Below are 16,859 nucleotides of genomic sequence, written 5' to 3' on the forward strand. Positions count from 1 at the left end.
CTCTGAGGACATAGACTATGGTGGGTTTATCTTCTGTAGTGGCCCGCTGAGGACAGACTATGGTGGGTTTATCTTCTGTAGTGGCCCCTCTGAGGACATAGACTATGGTGGGTTTATCTTCTGTAGTGGCCCCTCTGAGGACATAGACTATGGTGGGTTTATCTTCTGTAGTGGCCCGCTGAGGACAGACTATGGTGGGTTTATCTTCTGTAGTGGCCCCTCTGAGGACATAGACTATGGTGGGTTTATCTTCTGTAGTGGCCCCTCTGAGGGCATAGACTATGGTGGGTTTATCTTCTGTAGTGGCCCCACTGAGGACATAGACTATGGTGGGTTTATCTTCTGTAGTGGCCCGCTGAGGGCATAGACTATGGTGGGTTTATCTTCTGTAGTGGCCCCTCTGAGGACATAGACTATGGTGGGTTTATCTTCTGTAGTGGCCCCGCTGAGGGCATAGACTATGGTGGGTTTATCTTCTGTAGTGGCCCGTCTGAGGGCATAGACTATGGTGGGTTTATCTTCTGTAGTGGCCCCTCTGAGGACATAGACTATGGTGGGTTTATCTTCTGTAGTGGCCCCTCTGAGGACATAGACTATGGTGGGTTTATCTTCTGTAGTGGCCCCTCTGAGGACATAGACTATGGTGGGTTTACCTTCTGTAGTGGCCCCTCTGAGGACATAGACTATGGTGGGTTTATCTTCTGTAGTGGCCCCTCTGAGGACATAGACTATGGTGGGTTTATCTTCTGTAGTGGCCCCACTGAGGACATAGACTATGGTGGGTTTATCTTCTGTAGTGGCCCGCTGAGGGCATAGACTATGGTGGGTTTATCTTCTGTAGTGGCCCCTCTGAGGACATAAACTATGGTGGGTTTATCTTCTGTAGTGGCCCGCTGAGGGCATAGACTATGGTGGGTTTATCTTCTGTAGTGGCCCCTCTGAGGACATAGACTATGGTGGGTTTATCTTCTGTAGTGGCCCCTCTGAGGACATAGACTATGGTGGGTTTATCTTCTGTAGTGGCCCCGCTGAGGACATAGACTATGGTGGGTTTATCTTCTGTAGTGAAAGGAGAGGGAATGTCCAGTCACAGTCAGATACTTATTTGTATGTATTTAAACACATAATAAATGAGTGTGTAGATCAGCTTCAATGCTGCAGATAGATTGTGGCTTCTATCTGTAACAGCTGTTGGAAGGAGTGGAGGACCAAGGTGCAGTACGTGTTCATCTTTTATTAAAAGAACTGAACACTGATTAACCAAAATAACAAAGAGAATGAACAAAAACCGAAACAGTTCTGTCTGGTGCAGAAAGACACAAAACAACTACCCACAAAACCCATGTTGGAAAAAGCTACCTAAGTATGGTTCTCAATCAGAGACAACGATAGGCAGCTGCCTCTGATTGAGAACCACATCCGCCAAACAACAAAGAAATACAAAACATAGAATGCCCACTCTAGTCACACCCTGGCCTAACCAAAATATTTTCAGCAAACTTAACGTGTAAATATTTGTATGAACATAACAAGATTCAACAACTGAGACATAAACTGAACAAGTTCCACAGACATGTGATTAACAGAAATTGAATAATGTGTCCCTGAACAAAGGGGGGGTCAAAATCAAAAGTAGCAGTCAAGTATCTGGTGTGGCCACCAGCTGCATTAAGTACTGCAGTGCATCTCCTCCTTATGGACTGCACCATATTGACCAGTTCTTGCTGTGAGATGTTACCTCACTCTTCCACCAAGGCACCTGCAGGTTCCCAGACATTTCTGGGGGGAATGTCCAACAGGTCCCAGACGTGACTGTTTGAGGTTGTGGACAGGTGTCTTTTATACTGATAACAAGTTCAAACAGGTGCCATTAATACAGGTAACGAGTAGAGGACAGAGGAGCCTCTTAAAGAAGAAGTTACAGGTCTGTGAGAGCCAGAAATCTTGCTTGTTTGTAGGTGACCAAATACTTATTTTCCACCATAATTTGCAAATAAATTCATTAAATATCCTACAATGTGATTTTCTGGATTTTTTTCTCATTTTGTCTGTCATAGTTGAAGTGTACCTATGATGAAAATTACAGGCCTCTCATCTTTTTAAGTGGGAGAACTTGCACAATTGGTGGCTGACTAAATACTTTTTTGCCCCACTGTATAAGACATTCTATTGGTTGCAAGAATTTTATATAAAAATGTAAAATCTCAAAGTTTTAATCCAGCATTGTTTTGTGTATCACTGTGAAATGGAGTCAGTAGATTGAAAATCTCTTCCCAATTATTTAGCGGTCTCTATGGCACAGCTGTCTATTTTTTGGTCCTTAATAAGTGAAACTGGTACACTTTTTTTTATTTATCACAATTTTCTTTAACCAATTTTGGTCTTTAATGCAGGGCCGACAGACAACTTCCTGCCTTTCTCTCCCTTCCACTTGCCTCTTCCATTTTTGCGTTAATGCTGCAATTAGTTGGTTGTAATTTTGGGTAGAGCAAATATTTCCATATATTTATGTTAGCTGTGTCCTATTTATGATATAATTTACAAAGATTTATTCTCAAAAAAAATTGTTTTTTTAAATCAATACTATATTTGAGTTGAACTATTTGTTGTTTTATTTGTTCTGTCTTTTCTGGTGGATTAACCTGAAATTGCAACCAACTTTCTATGGCTTGTTTTAAAAAAGGCAACATTTTGGAGATGATTTCATTTCCAAATAACCAAAAGTGAGAGGTTGTAATCTGAATAAAGGGGAAAAGGCCATTCCTGGATATAGGATGAGACGTTCTTACTAATCTGCTAGAGAACCAGATCAGATTTAGATCAGATCAGAACGCCGCAGCCCGTCTGGTGTTCAACCTTCCCAAGTTCTCTCACGTCACCCCGCTCCTCCGCTCTCTCCACTGGCTTCCAGTTGAAGCTCACATCCGCTACAAGACCATGGTGCTTGCCTACGGAGCTGTGAGGGGAACGGCACCGCAGTACCTCCAGGCTCTGATCAGGCCCTACACCCAAACAAGGGCACTGCGTTCATCCACCTCTGGCCTGCTCGCCTCCCTACCACTGAGGAAGTACAGTTCCCGCTCAGCCCAGTCAAAACTGTTCGCTGCTCTGGCCCCCCAATGGTGGAACAAACTCCCTCACGACGCCAGGACAGCGGAGTCAATCACCACCTTCCGGAGACACCTGAAACCCCACCTCTTTAAGGAATACCTAGGATAGGATAAAGTAATCCTTCTCACCCCCCTTAAATGATTTAGATGCACTATTGTAAAGTGGCTGTTCCACTGGATGTCATAAGGTGAATTCACCAATTTGTAAGTCGCTCTGGATAAGAGCGTCTGCCAAATGACTTAAATGTAAATGTAAGTAGACCTTTTGTATGACTGAAGCCTTTCGTGAGAGATCATATGCTTTAATATTTATAATTTCATATTTATTATATAAATAGGCCCATTTAATTCTGGCTTCCCCTTCCAAATAAAATTAATTAATTTTTGCTCATATAATTGAAATAACAGGTCGCTAGGTGTAGGCAAGACCATAAGCAAATAGGTAAACTGGGATATGACTAAAGGAGTTAATCAGGGTAAACTGGGATATGACTAAAGGAGTTAATCAGGGTAAACTGGGATATGACTAAAGAGTTAATCAGGGTAAACTGGGATCTGACTAAAGAGTTAATCAGGGTAAACTGGGATATGACTAAAGAGTTAATCAGGGTAAACTGGGATATGACTAAAGAGTTAATCAGAACATACTGGGATATGACTAAAGAGTTAATCAGGGTAAACTGGTATATGGCTAGAGTTAATCAGGGTAAACTGGGATATGACTAAAGAGTTAATCAGGGTAAACTGGGATATGGCTAGAGTTAATCAGGGTAAACTGGGATATGACTAAAGAGTTAATCAGGGTAAACTGGGATCTGACTAAAGAGTTAATCAGGGTAAACTGGGATATGACTAAAGAGTTAATCAGAATAAACTGGGATATGACTAAAGGAGTTAATCAGGGTAAACTACGATATGACTAAAGAGTTAATCAGGGTAAACTGGGATATGACTAAAGAGTTAATCAGGGTAAACTGGGATATGACTAAAGAGTTAATCAGAATAAACTGGGATATGACTAAAGGAGTTAATCAGGGTAAACTACGATATGACTAAAGAGTTAATCAGGGTAAACTGGGATATGACTAAAGAGTTAATCAGGGTAAACTGGGATATGACTAAAGAGTTAATCAGAATAAACTGGGATATGACTAAAGGAGTTAATCAGGGTAAACTACGATATGACTAAAGAGTTAATCAGGGTAAACTGGGATATGACTAAAGAATTAATTAGGGTAAACTGGGATATGACTAAAGAGTTAATCAGGGTAAACTGGGATCTGACTAAAGAGTTAATCAGGGTAAACTGGGATATGACTAAAGAGTTAATCAGAATAAACTGGGATATGACTAAAGGAGTTAATCAGGGTAAACTGGGATATGACTAAAGAGTTAATCAGGGTAAACTGGGATCTGACTAAAGAGTTAATCAGGGTAAACTGGGATATGACTAAAGAGTTAATCAGAATAAACTGGGATATGACTAAAGGAGTTAATCAGGGTAAACTACGATATGACTAAAGAGTTAATCAGGGTAAACTGGGATATGACTAAAGAGTTAATTAGGGTAAACTGGGATATGACTAAAGAGTTAATCAGGGTAAACTGGGATCTGACTAAAGAGTTAATCAGGGTAAACTGGGATATGACTAAAGAGTTAATCAGAATAAACTGGGATATGACTAAAGGAGTTAATCAGGGTAAACTGGGATATGACTAAAGAGTTAATCAGGGTAAACTGGGATATGACTAAAGAGTTTTTCACAAATAGACAGGTATTTTCCTTTCCATGGTAGCAACATCTTATCTATTTTTGCTAACTTTCTATTAAAATGTATTATTGTAGTGAGATAATTTCTTTCTTTCGGGATATGAATACCGAGTATGTCAACTTCACCGTCAGACCATTTTATTGGTAAACTCCACAGTAATTTAAAAGTTATATATGTTTTTTGTGATCCAATATGTAATATAGTACACTTATCACAATTAGTTTGTAATCCAGAGAGGGTAGGAAAAGTATCTAGATCCTCTGAGGCTGTGGAGGATCCAGATTGTGGATTGAAAAGAAAACATGAATCGGCAGCGTTTCAATGACACCTGTTTTTAAACTGTCAGCTACTTCTTAGTGTGACTGTTGTTCCAGCTAGTTAAGATAGTGACACAATAACATTCTGAGTCACATGTTCAGATAGTGACACAATAACATTCTGAGTCACATGTTCAGATAGTGACACAATAACATTCTGAGTCACATGTTCAGATAGTGACACAATAACATTCTGAGTCACATGTTCAGATAGTGACACAATAAACATTCTGAGTCACATGTTCAGATAGTGACACAATAACATTCTGAGTCACATGTTCAGATAGTGACACAATAACATTCTGAGTCACATGTTCAGATAGTGACACAATAACATTCTGAGTCACATGTTCAGATAGTGACACAATAACATTCTGGGTCACATGTTCAGATAGTGACACAATAACATTCTGAGTCACATGTTCAGATAGTGACACAATAAACATTCTGAGTCACATGTTCAGATAGTGACACAATAACATTCTGAGTCACATGTTCAGATAGTGACACAATAACATTCTGAGTCACATGTTCAGATAGTGACACAATAACATTCTGAGTCACATGTTCAGATAGTGACACAATAACATTCTGAGTCACATGTTCAGATAGTGACACAATAACATTCTGAGTCACATGTTCAGATAGTGACACAATAACATTCTGAGTCACATGTTCAGATAGTGACACAATAACATTCTGAGTCACATGTTCAGATAGTGACAATAACATTCTGAGTCACATGTTCAGATAGTGACACAATAACATTCTGAGTCACATGTTCAGATAGTGACACAATAACATTCTGAGTCACATGTTCAGATAGTGACACAATAACATTCTGAGTCACATGTTCAGATAGTGACACAATAACATTCTGAGTCACATGTTCAGATAGTGACACAATAACATTCTGAGTCACATGTTCAGATAGTGACACAATAACATTCTGAGTCACATGTTCAGAGAGTGACACAATAACATTCTGAGTCACATGTTCAGATAGTGACACAATAAGATTCTGAGTCACATGTTCAGATAGTGACACAATAACATTCTGAGTCACATGTTCAGATAGTGACACAATAACATTCTGAGTCACATGTTCAGATAGTGACACAATAACATTCTGAGTCACATGTTCAGATAGTGACACAATAACATTCTGAGTCACATGTTCCCACGTAGACAAGCTGATGATGTTTTGCCCAGTTTTCTGCACCAGGCTGAGGTAAAGATGTGTTTAATAACATGTCGTATTCTCCCCCCCCCCCTCTCTCCCTAAAGCCATCTATCTGGCCAGGAGAAACATCCGGAAGAAGGGGATGCTGGAGCCCTATGAGCAGGTACTACAGGGGGGGAATGCACATCTTAAATAAATCCCACTTACTACGACAGTGATATGCTGTTGTCTCAGCCAGCTATCTCTGGATAAGAGCGTCTGCTAAATGACTAACATGTTAATGTCAGGTACAGTAGCTGTCTCACCCATAGGGCTGTAGTGGTGGTTTAAGGGCTGGTGTTGGTTTTATTCTGTTTTCTGGGGATTCCTAAGCAAGATTGAGGAGATATATATTTATTTACACATGTATCTGTTCTTTCAGCGTCGGGGGATTTTGTTGTCTAACTATTTGACTGTTAGTTATTTTAGCCAAATATCTGTTGTTTTCAACAGCAACACTACGACAATCTCCACAAATGGATGAACCCCAAGTGGGATTTCATCGTGATGCAGGCTACAGAGCAGTACAAGTATGTAACCTTCTGTTGTCTGAGGACTGGATTAGACCGCTGTTTTTGTGTCAGTAGGGACCCACACACTGTGCAGGCTTTTGATCCAGACCAGCATTAACATGTCTGATTGACCTAATCAAGAGCTGTGTGATTATTTTAATCAGATGTGTTAGTGCTTGGATGAATAAAAGCCTACACACCTTGTGGGTCCCCAAGAACAGGTGTAATTCAATAGTGACCTGTCTCTCTTTGTCTCCTGTATCTACCTCCTTTCCCCTGTCTGTTTCTCCAATATGTGTTCTGACTGTTTCTGTCTCCTGTCTGTCTGTCTCTCCTGTGTCTGTCTCCTGTCTGTCTGTCGCTCCTGTTTCTGTCTCCTGTCTGTCTGTCTGTCTGTCTGTCTGTCTGTCTGTCTGTCTGTCTGTCTGTCTGTCTGTCTGTCTGTCTGTCTGTCTGTCTGTCTGTCTCTCCTGTCTCTTGTCTGTCTGTCTGTCTGTCTGTCTGTCTGTCTGTCTGTCTGTCTGCCTGTCTCTCCCATGTCTGTATATCTGTCTGCCTGTCTCTCCCATGTCTGTCAGGGCTAATAAAGAGAGGAAGAAGCCAGACAGAGTGGTGTTGGACTGTCAGGAGAGAGCCTACTGGATAGTACACAGGCCACCAGTGAGTACAGACCCACCAAAGTGTTTGTGTGTGTGTGTGTGTGTATCCACAAGGACAGGATATTGTTGCTGTCAACCTATGAGCTCCATCGCGACTAGTCCCGCTTTCTCTCCATTCACCGTGACTCTGTTGTCAACCTATGAGCTCCATAGCGACTAGTCCCGCTTTCTCTCCATTCACCGTGACTCTGTTGTCAACCTATGAGCTCCATCGCGACTAGTCCCGCTTTCTCTCCATTCACCGTGACTCTGTTGTCAACCTATGAGCTCCATAGCGACTAGTCCCGATTTCTCTCCATTCACCGTGACTCTGTTGTCAACCTATGAGCTCCATAGCGACTAGTCCCGATTTCTCTCCATTCACCGTGACTCTGTTGTCAACCTATGAGCTCCATAGTGACTAGTCCCGCTTTCTCTCCATTCACCGTGACTCTGTTGTCAACCTATGAGCTCCATAGTGACTAGTCTCGCTTTCTCTCCATTCACCGTGACTCTGTTTCATGATGGAATTTACTCGGACCCTTCCGTAAAGTTTGATGTGGTTAGTAAACAGCTCGGAGGCGAGTGTATCCTTTTATGTTATTTACTGTGGAACTCACTTGACTAGGGACTACAATGGGGCGTCCCTGCTAAAGTGCCACGTGACTAATGACAAGTTAAGTTCACGGTCATATCCCTACGCAGAATACTCCAGTGATAGTTTTATCACCCACTAGTGTTAATACGCATCACATAGGAACTATATCAGCTCACATCTTCCCTCTTAATCTGTAGACCTCAATGAGACCTGAATGAGACCTGTATGAGACCTGTATGAGACCTGAATGAGACCAAATCAAATCAAATTTATTTATATAGCCCTTCGTACATCAGCTGATATCTCAAAGTGCTGTACAGAAACCCAGCCTAAAACCCCAAGCAGCAAGCAATGCAGGTGTAGAAGCACGGTGGCTAGGAAAAACTCCCTAGAAAGGCCAAAACCTAGGAAGAAACCTAGAGAGGAACCAGGCTATGTGGGGTGGCCAGTCCTCTTCTGGCTGTGCCGGGTGGAGATTATAACAGAACATGGCCAAGATGTTCAAATGTTCATAAATGACCAGCATGGTCCAATAATAACAAGGCAGAACAGTTGAAACTGGAGCAGCAGCACGGCCAGGTGGACTGGGGACAGCAAGGAGTCATCATGTCAGGTAGTCCTGAGGAAAGGTCCTAGGGCTCAGGTCCTCCGAGAGAGAAAGAAAGAGAGAAAGAGAGAATTAGAGAGAGCACACTTAAATTCACACAGGACACCGAATAGGACAGGAGAAGTACTCCAGATATAACAAACTGACCCTAGCCCCCCAACACATAAACTACTGCAGCATAAATACTGGAGGCTGAAACAGGAGACCTCTGAGACCTGAATGAGACCTCCTATGAGACCTGAATGAGACCCCTATGAGACCCTTATGAGACCTCTATGAGACCTGAATGAGACCCCCTATGAGACCTCTATGAGACCTGAATGAGACCCCCTATGAGACCTCTGAGACCTGAATGAGACCCCCTATGAGACCTCTATGAGACCTCGATGAGTCCTGTATAAGACCCCTATGAGACCTCTATGAGACCTGAATGAGACCTCTATGAGTCCTCTATGATTCCTGTATGAGACCCCTATGAGACCTGTATGAGACCCCTATGAGACCTCTATGAGACCTGAATGAGACCTCTATGAGTCCTCTATGAGTCCTGTATGAGACCCCTATGAGACCTCTATGAGACCCCTATGAGACCTGTATGAGACCCCTATGAGACCTCTATGAGACCTCTATGAGTCCTGTATAAGACCCCTATGAGACCTCTATGATTCGTGTATGAGACCCCTATGAGAACTGTATGAGACCCCTATGAGACCTCTATGAGACCCCTATGAGACCTGAATGAGACCTCTGAGACCTCTATGAGACCTGAATGAGACCTCTATGAGACCTGAATGAGACCTCTATGAGACCTGAATGAGACCCCTATGAGACCTGAATGAGACCTCTATGAGACCTGAATGAGACCCCTATGAGACCTGAATGAGACCTCTATGAGACCTGTATGAGACCTCTATGAGACCCCTGAGACCTGTATTAGACCTGAATGAGACCTGTATGAGACCTGTATGAGACCTCTATGAGACCTGTATGAGACCTCTATGAGACCTGAATGAGACCTGTATGAGACCTCTATGAGACCTCTATGAGACCTGTATGAGACCTGAATGAGACCTGAATGAGACCTCTATTAGATCTCTGAGTCCTGTATGAGACCTCTATGAGACCCCTATGAGACCTGTATTAGACCTGAATGAGACCTGTATGAGACCTGTATGAGACCTCTATTAGACCCCTATGAGACCTCTGAGACCCCTATGAGACCTGAATGAGACCTGTATGAGACCTGTATGAGACCTGTATGAGACCTGTATGAGACCTGAATGAGACCTGAATGAGACCTCTATTAGATCTCTATGAGACCTGAATGAGACCTGAATGAGACCTCTCTGAGACCTGAATGAGACCTCTGAGACCTGTAATGTTATTACATGACCAATAATAACAAGTTTCTCTAGTCTGTCAATGACACAATACTACGCCCCGTTTCAATAACAGTCATTTTTTCCCCCATCAACGGTTCCTGTCCTTTTTTTTTTCTCAACAAAACTTTTCTTTCAACATAACAGTCTCATTCTTTTCAGTCTTTCAACTTGAACTAAAGGCTGCTGGATGGACTACCAGTTTCCTGCATAGAGATGTTGAGTGTTATTGTGTCTCTGTCTCCATGAGGCCGTGGTCCAGACAGACAGAACAGCAGCAGAGCTACAGCCTCATCCAGAACTAGAGGTCTACTGGGATCGATCCAGTCTGTATTACACATGGCTGTCAGTCAACCACTACATGAGAACTAACAGGGGTCGGGGGGGGGGTCGGGGGACATCGCCGAGGACTATGTGTGATGTAATAGAACATGGAAAAAGATACGAGGTGTTTTTAGGACATGGGGGGAAAAAATCAAACCTGTTACTCAGTTCAGGTAGGCCTCCACGCTGCAGCGGGAAACTAGGAGGGCTGCTTGACAACACTGAGGAAAATCAAACCTGTTACTCAGTTCAGGTAGGCCTCCACGCTGCAGCAGGAAACTAGGAGGGCTGCTTGACAACACTGAGGGAAATCAAACCTGTTACTCAGTTCAGGTAGGCCTCCACGCTGCAGCGGGAAACTAGGAGGGCTGCTTGACAACACTGAGGGAAATCAAACCTGTTACTCAGTTCAGGTAGGCCTCCACGCTGCAGCGGGAAACTAGGAGGGCTGCTTGACAACACTGAGGGAAATCAAACCTGTTACTCAGTTCAGGTAGGCCTCCACGCTGCAGCAGGAAACTAGGAGGGCTGCTTGACAACACTGAGGGAAATCAAACCTGTTACTCAGTTCAGGTAGGCCTCCACGCTGCAGCGGGAAACTAGGAGGGCTGCTTGACAACACTGAGGGAAATCAAACCTGTTACTCAGTTCAGGTAGGCCTCCACGCTGCAGCAGGAAACTAGGAGGGCTGCTTGACAACACTGAGGAAAATCAAACCTGTTACTCAGTTCAGGTAGGCCTCCACGCTGCAGCGGGAAACTAGGAGGGCTGCTTGACAACACTGAGGAAAATCAAACCTGTTACTCAGTTCAGGTAGGCCTCCACGCTGCAGCGGGAAACTAGGAGGGCTGCTTGACAACACTGAGGAAAATCAAACCTGTTACTCAGTTCAGGTAGGCCTCCACGCTGCAGCAGGAAACTAGGAGGGCTGCTTGACAACACTGAGGAAAATTAAACCTGTTACTCAGTTCAGGTAGGCCTCCACGCTGCAGCGGGAAACTAGGAGGGCTGCTTGACAACACTGAGGAAAATCAAACCTGTTACTCAGTTCAGGTAGGCCTCCACGCTGCAGCAGGAAACTAGGAGGGCTGCTTGACAACACTGAGGAAAATCAAACCTGTTACTCAGTTCAGGTAGGCCTCCGCGCTGCAGCGGGAAACTAGGAGGGCTGCTTGACAACACTGAGGAAAATCAAACCTGTTACTCAGTTCAGGTAGGCCTCCACGCTGCAGCGGGAAACTAGGAGGGCTGCTTGACAACACTGAGGGAAATCAAACCTGTTACTCAGTTCAGGTAGGCCTCCACGCTGCAGCAGGAAACTAGGAGGGCTGCTTGACAACACTGAGGAAAATCCAACCTGTTACTCAGTTCAGGTAGGCCTCCACGCTGCAGCGGGAAACTAGGAGGGCTGCTTGACAACACTGAGGAAAATCAAACAAAAAAGGTTTTCTAGGAAAAACTTCCAAAAGGACTAATTAGAGGCAGAAAGGAGTTGGAGCATGGTCAAGTAGCTTCCTATTGGTTCATTCATCCCCCCTCCTCTCCCCTGTAACTATTCCCCAGGACGTTGCTGTAAATGACAGTGTGTTCTCAGTCAACTTAATAAGGGTTAAATAAAAAAACTATTAAATACAAGTAATATAATGTTCTCATTTAAAAGGGGTCTGTGCTCCAGTTCCTTACCCAGGGGTCTGTGCTCCAGTTCCTTACCCAGGGGTCTGTGCCTCAGTTCCTTACCCAGGGGTCTGTGCTCCAGTTCCTTACCCAGGGGTCTGTGCCCCAGTTCCTTACCCAGGGGTCTGTGCTCCAGTTCCTTACCCAGGGGTCTGTGCTCCAGTTCCTTACCCATGGGTCTGTGCTCCAGTTCCTTACCCATGGGTCTGTGCTCCAGTTCCTTACCCAGGGGTCTGTGCTCCAGTTCCTTACCCAGGGGTCTGTGCCTCAGTTCCTTACCCAGGGGTCTGTCCTCCAGTTCCTTACCCAGGGGTCTGTGCTCCAGTTCCTTACCCATGGGTCTGTGCTCCAGTTCCTTACCCAGGGGTCTGTCCTCCAGTTCCTTACCCAGGGGTCTGTGCTCCAGTTCCTTACCCAGGGGTCTGTGCTCCAGTTCCTTACCCAGGGGTCTGTCCTCCAGTTCCTTACCCAGGGGTCTGTGCTCCAGTTCCTTACCCAGGGGTCTGTGCTCCAGTTCCTTACCCAGGGGTCTGTGCTCCAGTTCCTTACCCAGGGGTCTGTGCTCCAGTTCCTTACCCAGGGGTCTGTGCCTCAGTTCCTTACCTAGGGGTCTGTGCTCCAGTTCCTTACCCAGGGGTCTGTGCTCCAGTTCCTTACCCAGGGGTCTGTGCTCCAGTTCCTTACCCAGGGGTCTGTGCTCCAGTTCCTTACCCAGGGGTCTGTGCTCCAGTTCCTTACCCAGGGTCTGTGCTCCAGTTCCTTACCCAGGGGTCTGTGCTCCAGTTCCTTACCCAGGGGTCTGTGCTCCAGTTCCTTACCCAGGGGTCTGTGCTCCAGTTCCTTACCCAGGGGTCTGTGCTCCAGTTCCTTACCCAGGGGTCTGTGCCTCAGTTCCTTACCCAGGGGTCTGTCCTCCAGTTCCTTACCCAGGGGTCTGTCCTCCAGTTCCTTACCCAGGGGTCTGTGCTCCAGTTCCTTACCCAGGGGTCTGTGCCTCAGTTCCTTACCTAGGGGTCTGTGCTCCAGTTCCTTACCCAGGGGTCTGTGCTCCAGTTCCTTACCCAGGGGTCTGTGCTCCAGTTCCTTACCCAGGGGTCTGTGCTCCAGTTCCTTACCCAGGGGTCTGTGCTCCAGTTCCTTACCCAGGGGTCTGTGCTCCAGTTCCTTACCCAGGGGTCTGTGCTCCAGTTCCTTACCCAGGGGTCTGTGCTCCAGTTCCTTACCCAGGGGTCTGTGCTCCAGTTCCTTACCCAGGGGTCTGTGCTCCAGTTCCTTACCCAGGGGTCTGTGCCTCAGTTCCTTACCCAGGGGTCTGTCCTCCAGTTCCTTACCCAGGGGTCTGTCCTCCAGTTCCTTACCCAGGGGTCTGTCCTCCAGTTCCTTACCCAGGGGTCTGTGCTCCAGTTCCTTACCCAGGGGTCTGTGCTCCAGTTCCTTACCCAGGGGTCTGTGCTCCAGTTCCTTACCCAGGGGTCTGTGCTCCAGTTCCTTACCCAGGGGTCTGTGCTCCAGACTCTGGAGATAATATGTTGAGTTACAGCACATCAGACTGACTAAACAGGTGCTTGTTGTGTCCACAGCGTCGGACACACAGTGCCATGGACTACGGTCTGGACCGTCTCATTGACCCCAATGCAGAGGAGGTAACAGGTGAGTACTGTGCTCTCTGAGACATTTCCCTTGGAAAACCGAGTGGCTCCCAAATGCACCCTGTACATTATACACTGAGTGTACGAAACATAGAGGACACCTTCCTGATATTGAGTTGCCCCCCTTCCTTTGCTCTCAGAACAGCTTCAATTCGTCAGGGCACGGACTCTACAAGGTGTTGAAAGGGTTCCACAGGGATGCTGGCCCATGTTGACTCTACAAGGTGTTGAAAGGGTTCCACAGGGATGCTGGCCCATGTTGACTCTACAAGGTGTTGAAAGCGTTCCACAGGGATGCTGGCCCATGTTGACTCTACAAGGTGTTGAAAGTGTTCCACAGAGATGCTGGCCCATGTTGACTCTACAAGGTGTTGAAAGGGTTCCACAGGGATGCTGGCCCATGTTGACTCTACAAGGTGTTGAAAGGGTTCCACAGGGATGCTGGCCCATGTTGACTCTACAAGGTGTTGAAAGTGTTCCACAGAGATGCTGGCCCATGTTGACTCTACAAGGTGTTGAAAGTGTTCCACAGGGATGCTGGCCCATGTTGACTCCACAAGGTGTTGAAAGTGTTCCACAGGGATGCTGGCCCATGTTGACTCTACAAGGTGTTGAAAGCGTTCCACAGGGATGCTGGCCCATGTTGACTCTACAAGGTGTTGAAAGCGTTCCACAGGGATGCTGGCCCATGTTGACTCTACAAGGTGTTGAAAGTGTTCCACAGGGATGCTGGCCCATGTTGACTCTACAAGGTGTTGAAAGTGTTCCACAGGGATGCTGGCCCATGTTGACTCTACAAGGTGTTGAAAGGGTTCCACAGGGATGCTGGCCCATGTTGACTCTACAAGGTGTTGAAAGAGCTCCACAGAGATGCTGGGCCATGTTGACTCTACAAGGTGTTGAAAGCGTTCCACAGGGATGCTGGCCCATGTTGACTCCAATGCTTCCCACAGTTGTGTCCAGTTGGCTGGATGTCCTTTGGGTGGTGGACCATTCTTGATACACTGGAAACTGTTGAGGGTGAAAAACCCAGCAGCGTTGCAGTTCTTGACACAAACTGGTGTGTCTGGCACCTACTACCATTCACCCTCTGAATGGCACACAAACACAATCCTTGTCTCAGTTGTCTCAAGGCTTAAAAATCCTTATTTAACCAGGTCTCCTCCCCTTCCTCTACACTGATTGAAGTGGATTCAACAGGTGACATTAATAAGGGATCATATCTTTCACCTGGATTCACCTGGTCAGTCTATGTCATGGACAGAGCAGGTGTTCTTAAATGATTTGCATACTCAGTGCTTTCTCTATCATTATCTATGGTCAGGTGGAGAAAAAGCTTAGTCTTGAATGGCTCGTGGACAGACAGGTGTTCCTAATGTTTCTCCACTCAGTGTACAATGTGTTGTCGTTTGGGAAGCATCCTTTTATTCTGGACTTCCTGGTTTGAGGTTGAAATAAAAGAGTTTGACGTTCTAAAGGGGGTGGAGCTACATGGAGAGGTGGTCGGAGGTGTCATCATGTAGATCTCCAATAGGCAGATCCTGCCAGGACTGAGTAGGATACGTGATAACGAGCCGTATTCATTCAGTTGTCTGGGTTTGTCACTGGGTATTTGGATGTATCGGGATTGGGTGAAAGCACTGCTTCATTTGCTTCGCCTCGAGACCTTCGAACATGTGCCCATGCAGATCGGGGGGGGTTGTGCCCATGCAGATCGGGGGGGGGGAGGGTGCCCATGCAGATCGGGGGGGGGGCCCATGCAGATCGGGGGTTGTGCCCATGCAGATCGGGGGGTTGTGCCCATGCAGATCAGGGGGTGCCCATGCAGATCGGGGTGGGGGGGTTGTGCCCATGCAGATCGGGGGGGTGGGGGGGGTTGTGCCCATGCAGATCGGGGGGGGTGCCCATGCAGATCGGGGTGGGGGGTTGTGCCCATGCAGATCGGGGGGGGTGCCCATGCAGATCGGGGGTGGGGGGTTTGCGGATACATCAGTTTCTAATACTATGATCACAGACGTTCACACTGCTGACCAAATTACACAAGATTCTACTTCTGTGTTACAGAGGTTAGATGTAATGTGCTGAAATTCTTTCCCTTGTCATTTTTCAATTTGACATTTTTGTAATTTACCAGATGCTCTTATCCAGAGAGACTTACAGGCGCGATTAGGGTTAAGTGCCTTGCTCAAGGGCAGATTTTTCACCTAGTTGACTCGGGATTTGAACCAGCAACCTTTCTGTTACTGGCCCCAACACTCTTAACCCCACCAGTCTGAGATGAAGAGATGTGGGAGAGTGAATAGAGAGAGGGAGAGAGAGTGAAGGGAAAGTTGAGAGAGAGGAGAAAGAGAGAGAGAGAGAGAGTGAAGGGAAAGTTGAGAGAGAGGAGAGAGAGAAGGGAAAGAGAGAGAGAGAGAGAGAGAGAGAGAGAGAGAGAAGGGAAAGTTGAGAGGAGAGAGAGTGAAGGGAAAGTTGAGAGAGAGAGAGAGAGAGAGAGAGAGAGAGTGAAGGGAAAGTTGAGAGAGAGAGAGAGAGAGAGTGAAGGGAAAGTTGAGAGAGAGAGAGAGAGAGAGAGAGAGTGAAGGGAAAGTTGAGAGAGAGAGAGAGAGAGAGAGAGAGAGTGAAGGGAAAGTTGAGAGAGAGGAGACAGAGAGAGAGAGAGAGAGAGAGTGAAGGGAAAGTTGAGAGAGGAGAGAGAGAGAGTGAAGGAAGAAAGAGAGGAGTTGAGAGAGAGAGAGAGTGAAGGGAAAGTTGAGAGAGAGGAGACAGAGAGAGAGAGAGAGAGAGAGAGTGTGAAGGGAAAGTTGAGAGAGAGGAGAAAGAGAGAGAAAACCACCTGCTTCTCAGAGCTCTAAGAACATTACAGAAGATTAGCAGGGAGGCTCCTAGAGTACAGTTCTCTCTCTCTCTACTTCTCTTTTCTACCTCTCTCTCAATTCAATTAAAGGGCTTTATTGGCATGGGAAACATGTGTTAACATTGACAAAGAAAGTGAAGTAGACGATAAACAAAAGTGAATTAAACAATAAAAATGAACAGTAAACATTACACTCACAA

General features: G+C 45.8%; 1 protein-coding gene across 2 annotated transcripts in view; it reads left to right on the plus strand.

The window, feature by feature from the left end:
- The window catches only part of LOC135538056 (regulator of G-protein signaling 9-like), a 54,708-nt gene that overhangs the window by 13,617 nt on the left and 24,232 nt on the right, over positions 1–16,859 (plus strand). Inside the window, exons 6-10 of one of the 2 annotated variants that reach the window (XM_064964049.1) lie at positions 6,487–6,545; positions 6,875–6,951; positions 7,512–7,593; positions 13,734–13,812; positions 15,588–15,598. In XM_064964049.1, coding sequence (XP_064820121.1) covers positions 6,487–6,545; positions 6,875–6,951; positions 7,512–7,593; positions 13,734–13,812; positions 15,588–15,598 — 308 coding nt within the window. The remainder of the gene's footprint in view (positions 1–6,486; positions 6,546–6,874; positions 6,952–7,511; positions 7,594–13,733; positions 13,813–15,587; positions 15,599–16,859) is intronic. The other variant, XM_064964050.1, reaches the window with a different exon arrangement.

Source organism: Oncorhynchus masou, unplaced genomic scaffold, assembly GCF_036934945.1.
Source record: "Oncorhynchus masou masou isolate Uvic2021 unplaced genomic scaffold, UVic_Omas_1.1 unplaced_scaffold_899, whole genome shotgun sequence".
NCBI lineage: Eukaryota > Metazoa > Chordata > Actinopteri > Salmoniformes > Salmonidae > Oncorhynchus > Oncorhynchus masou.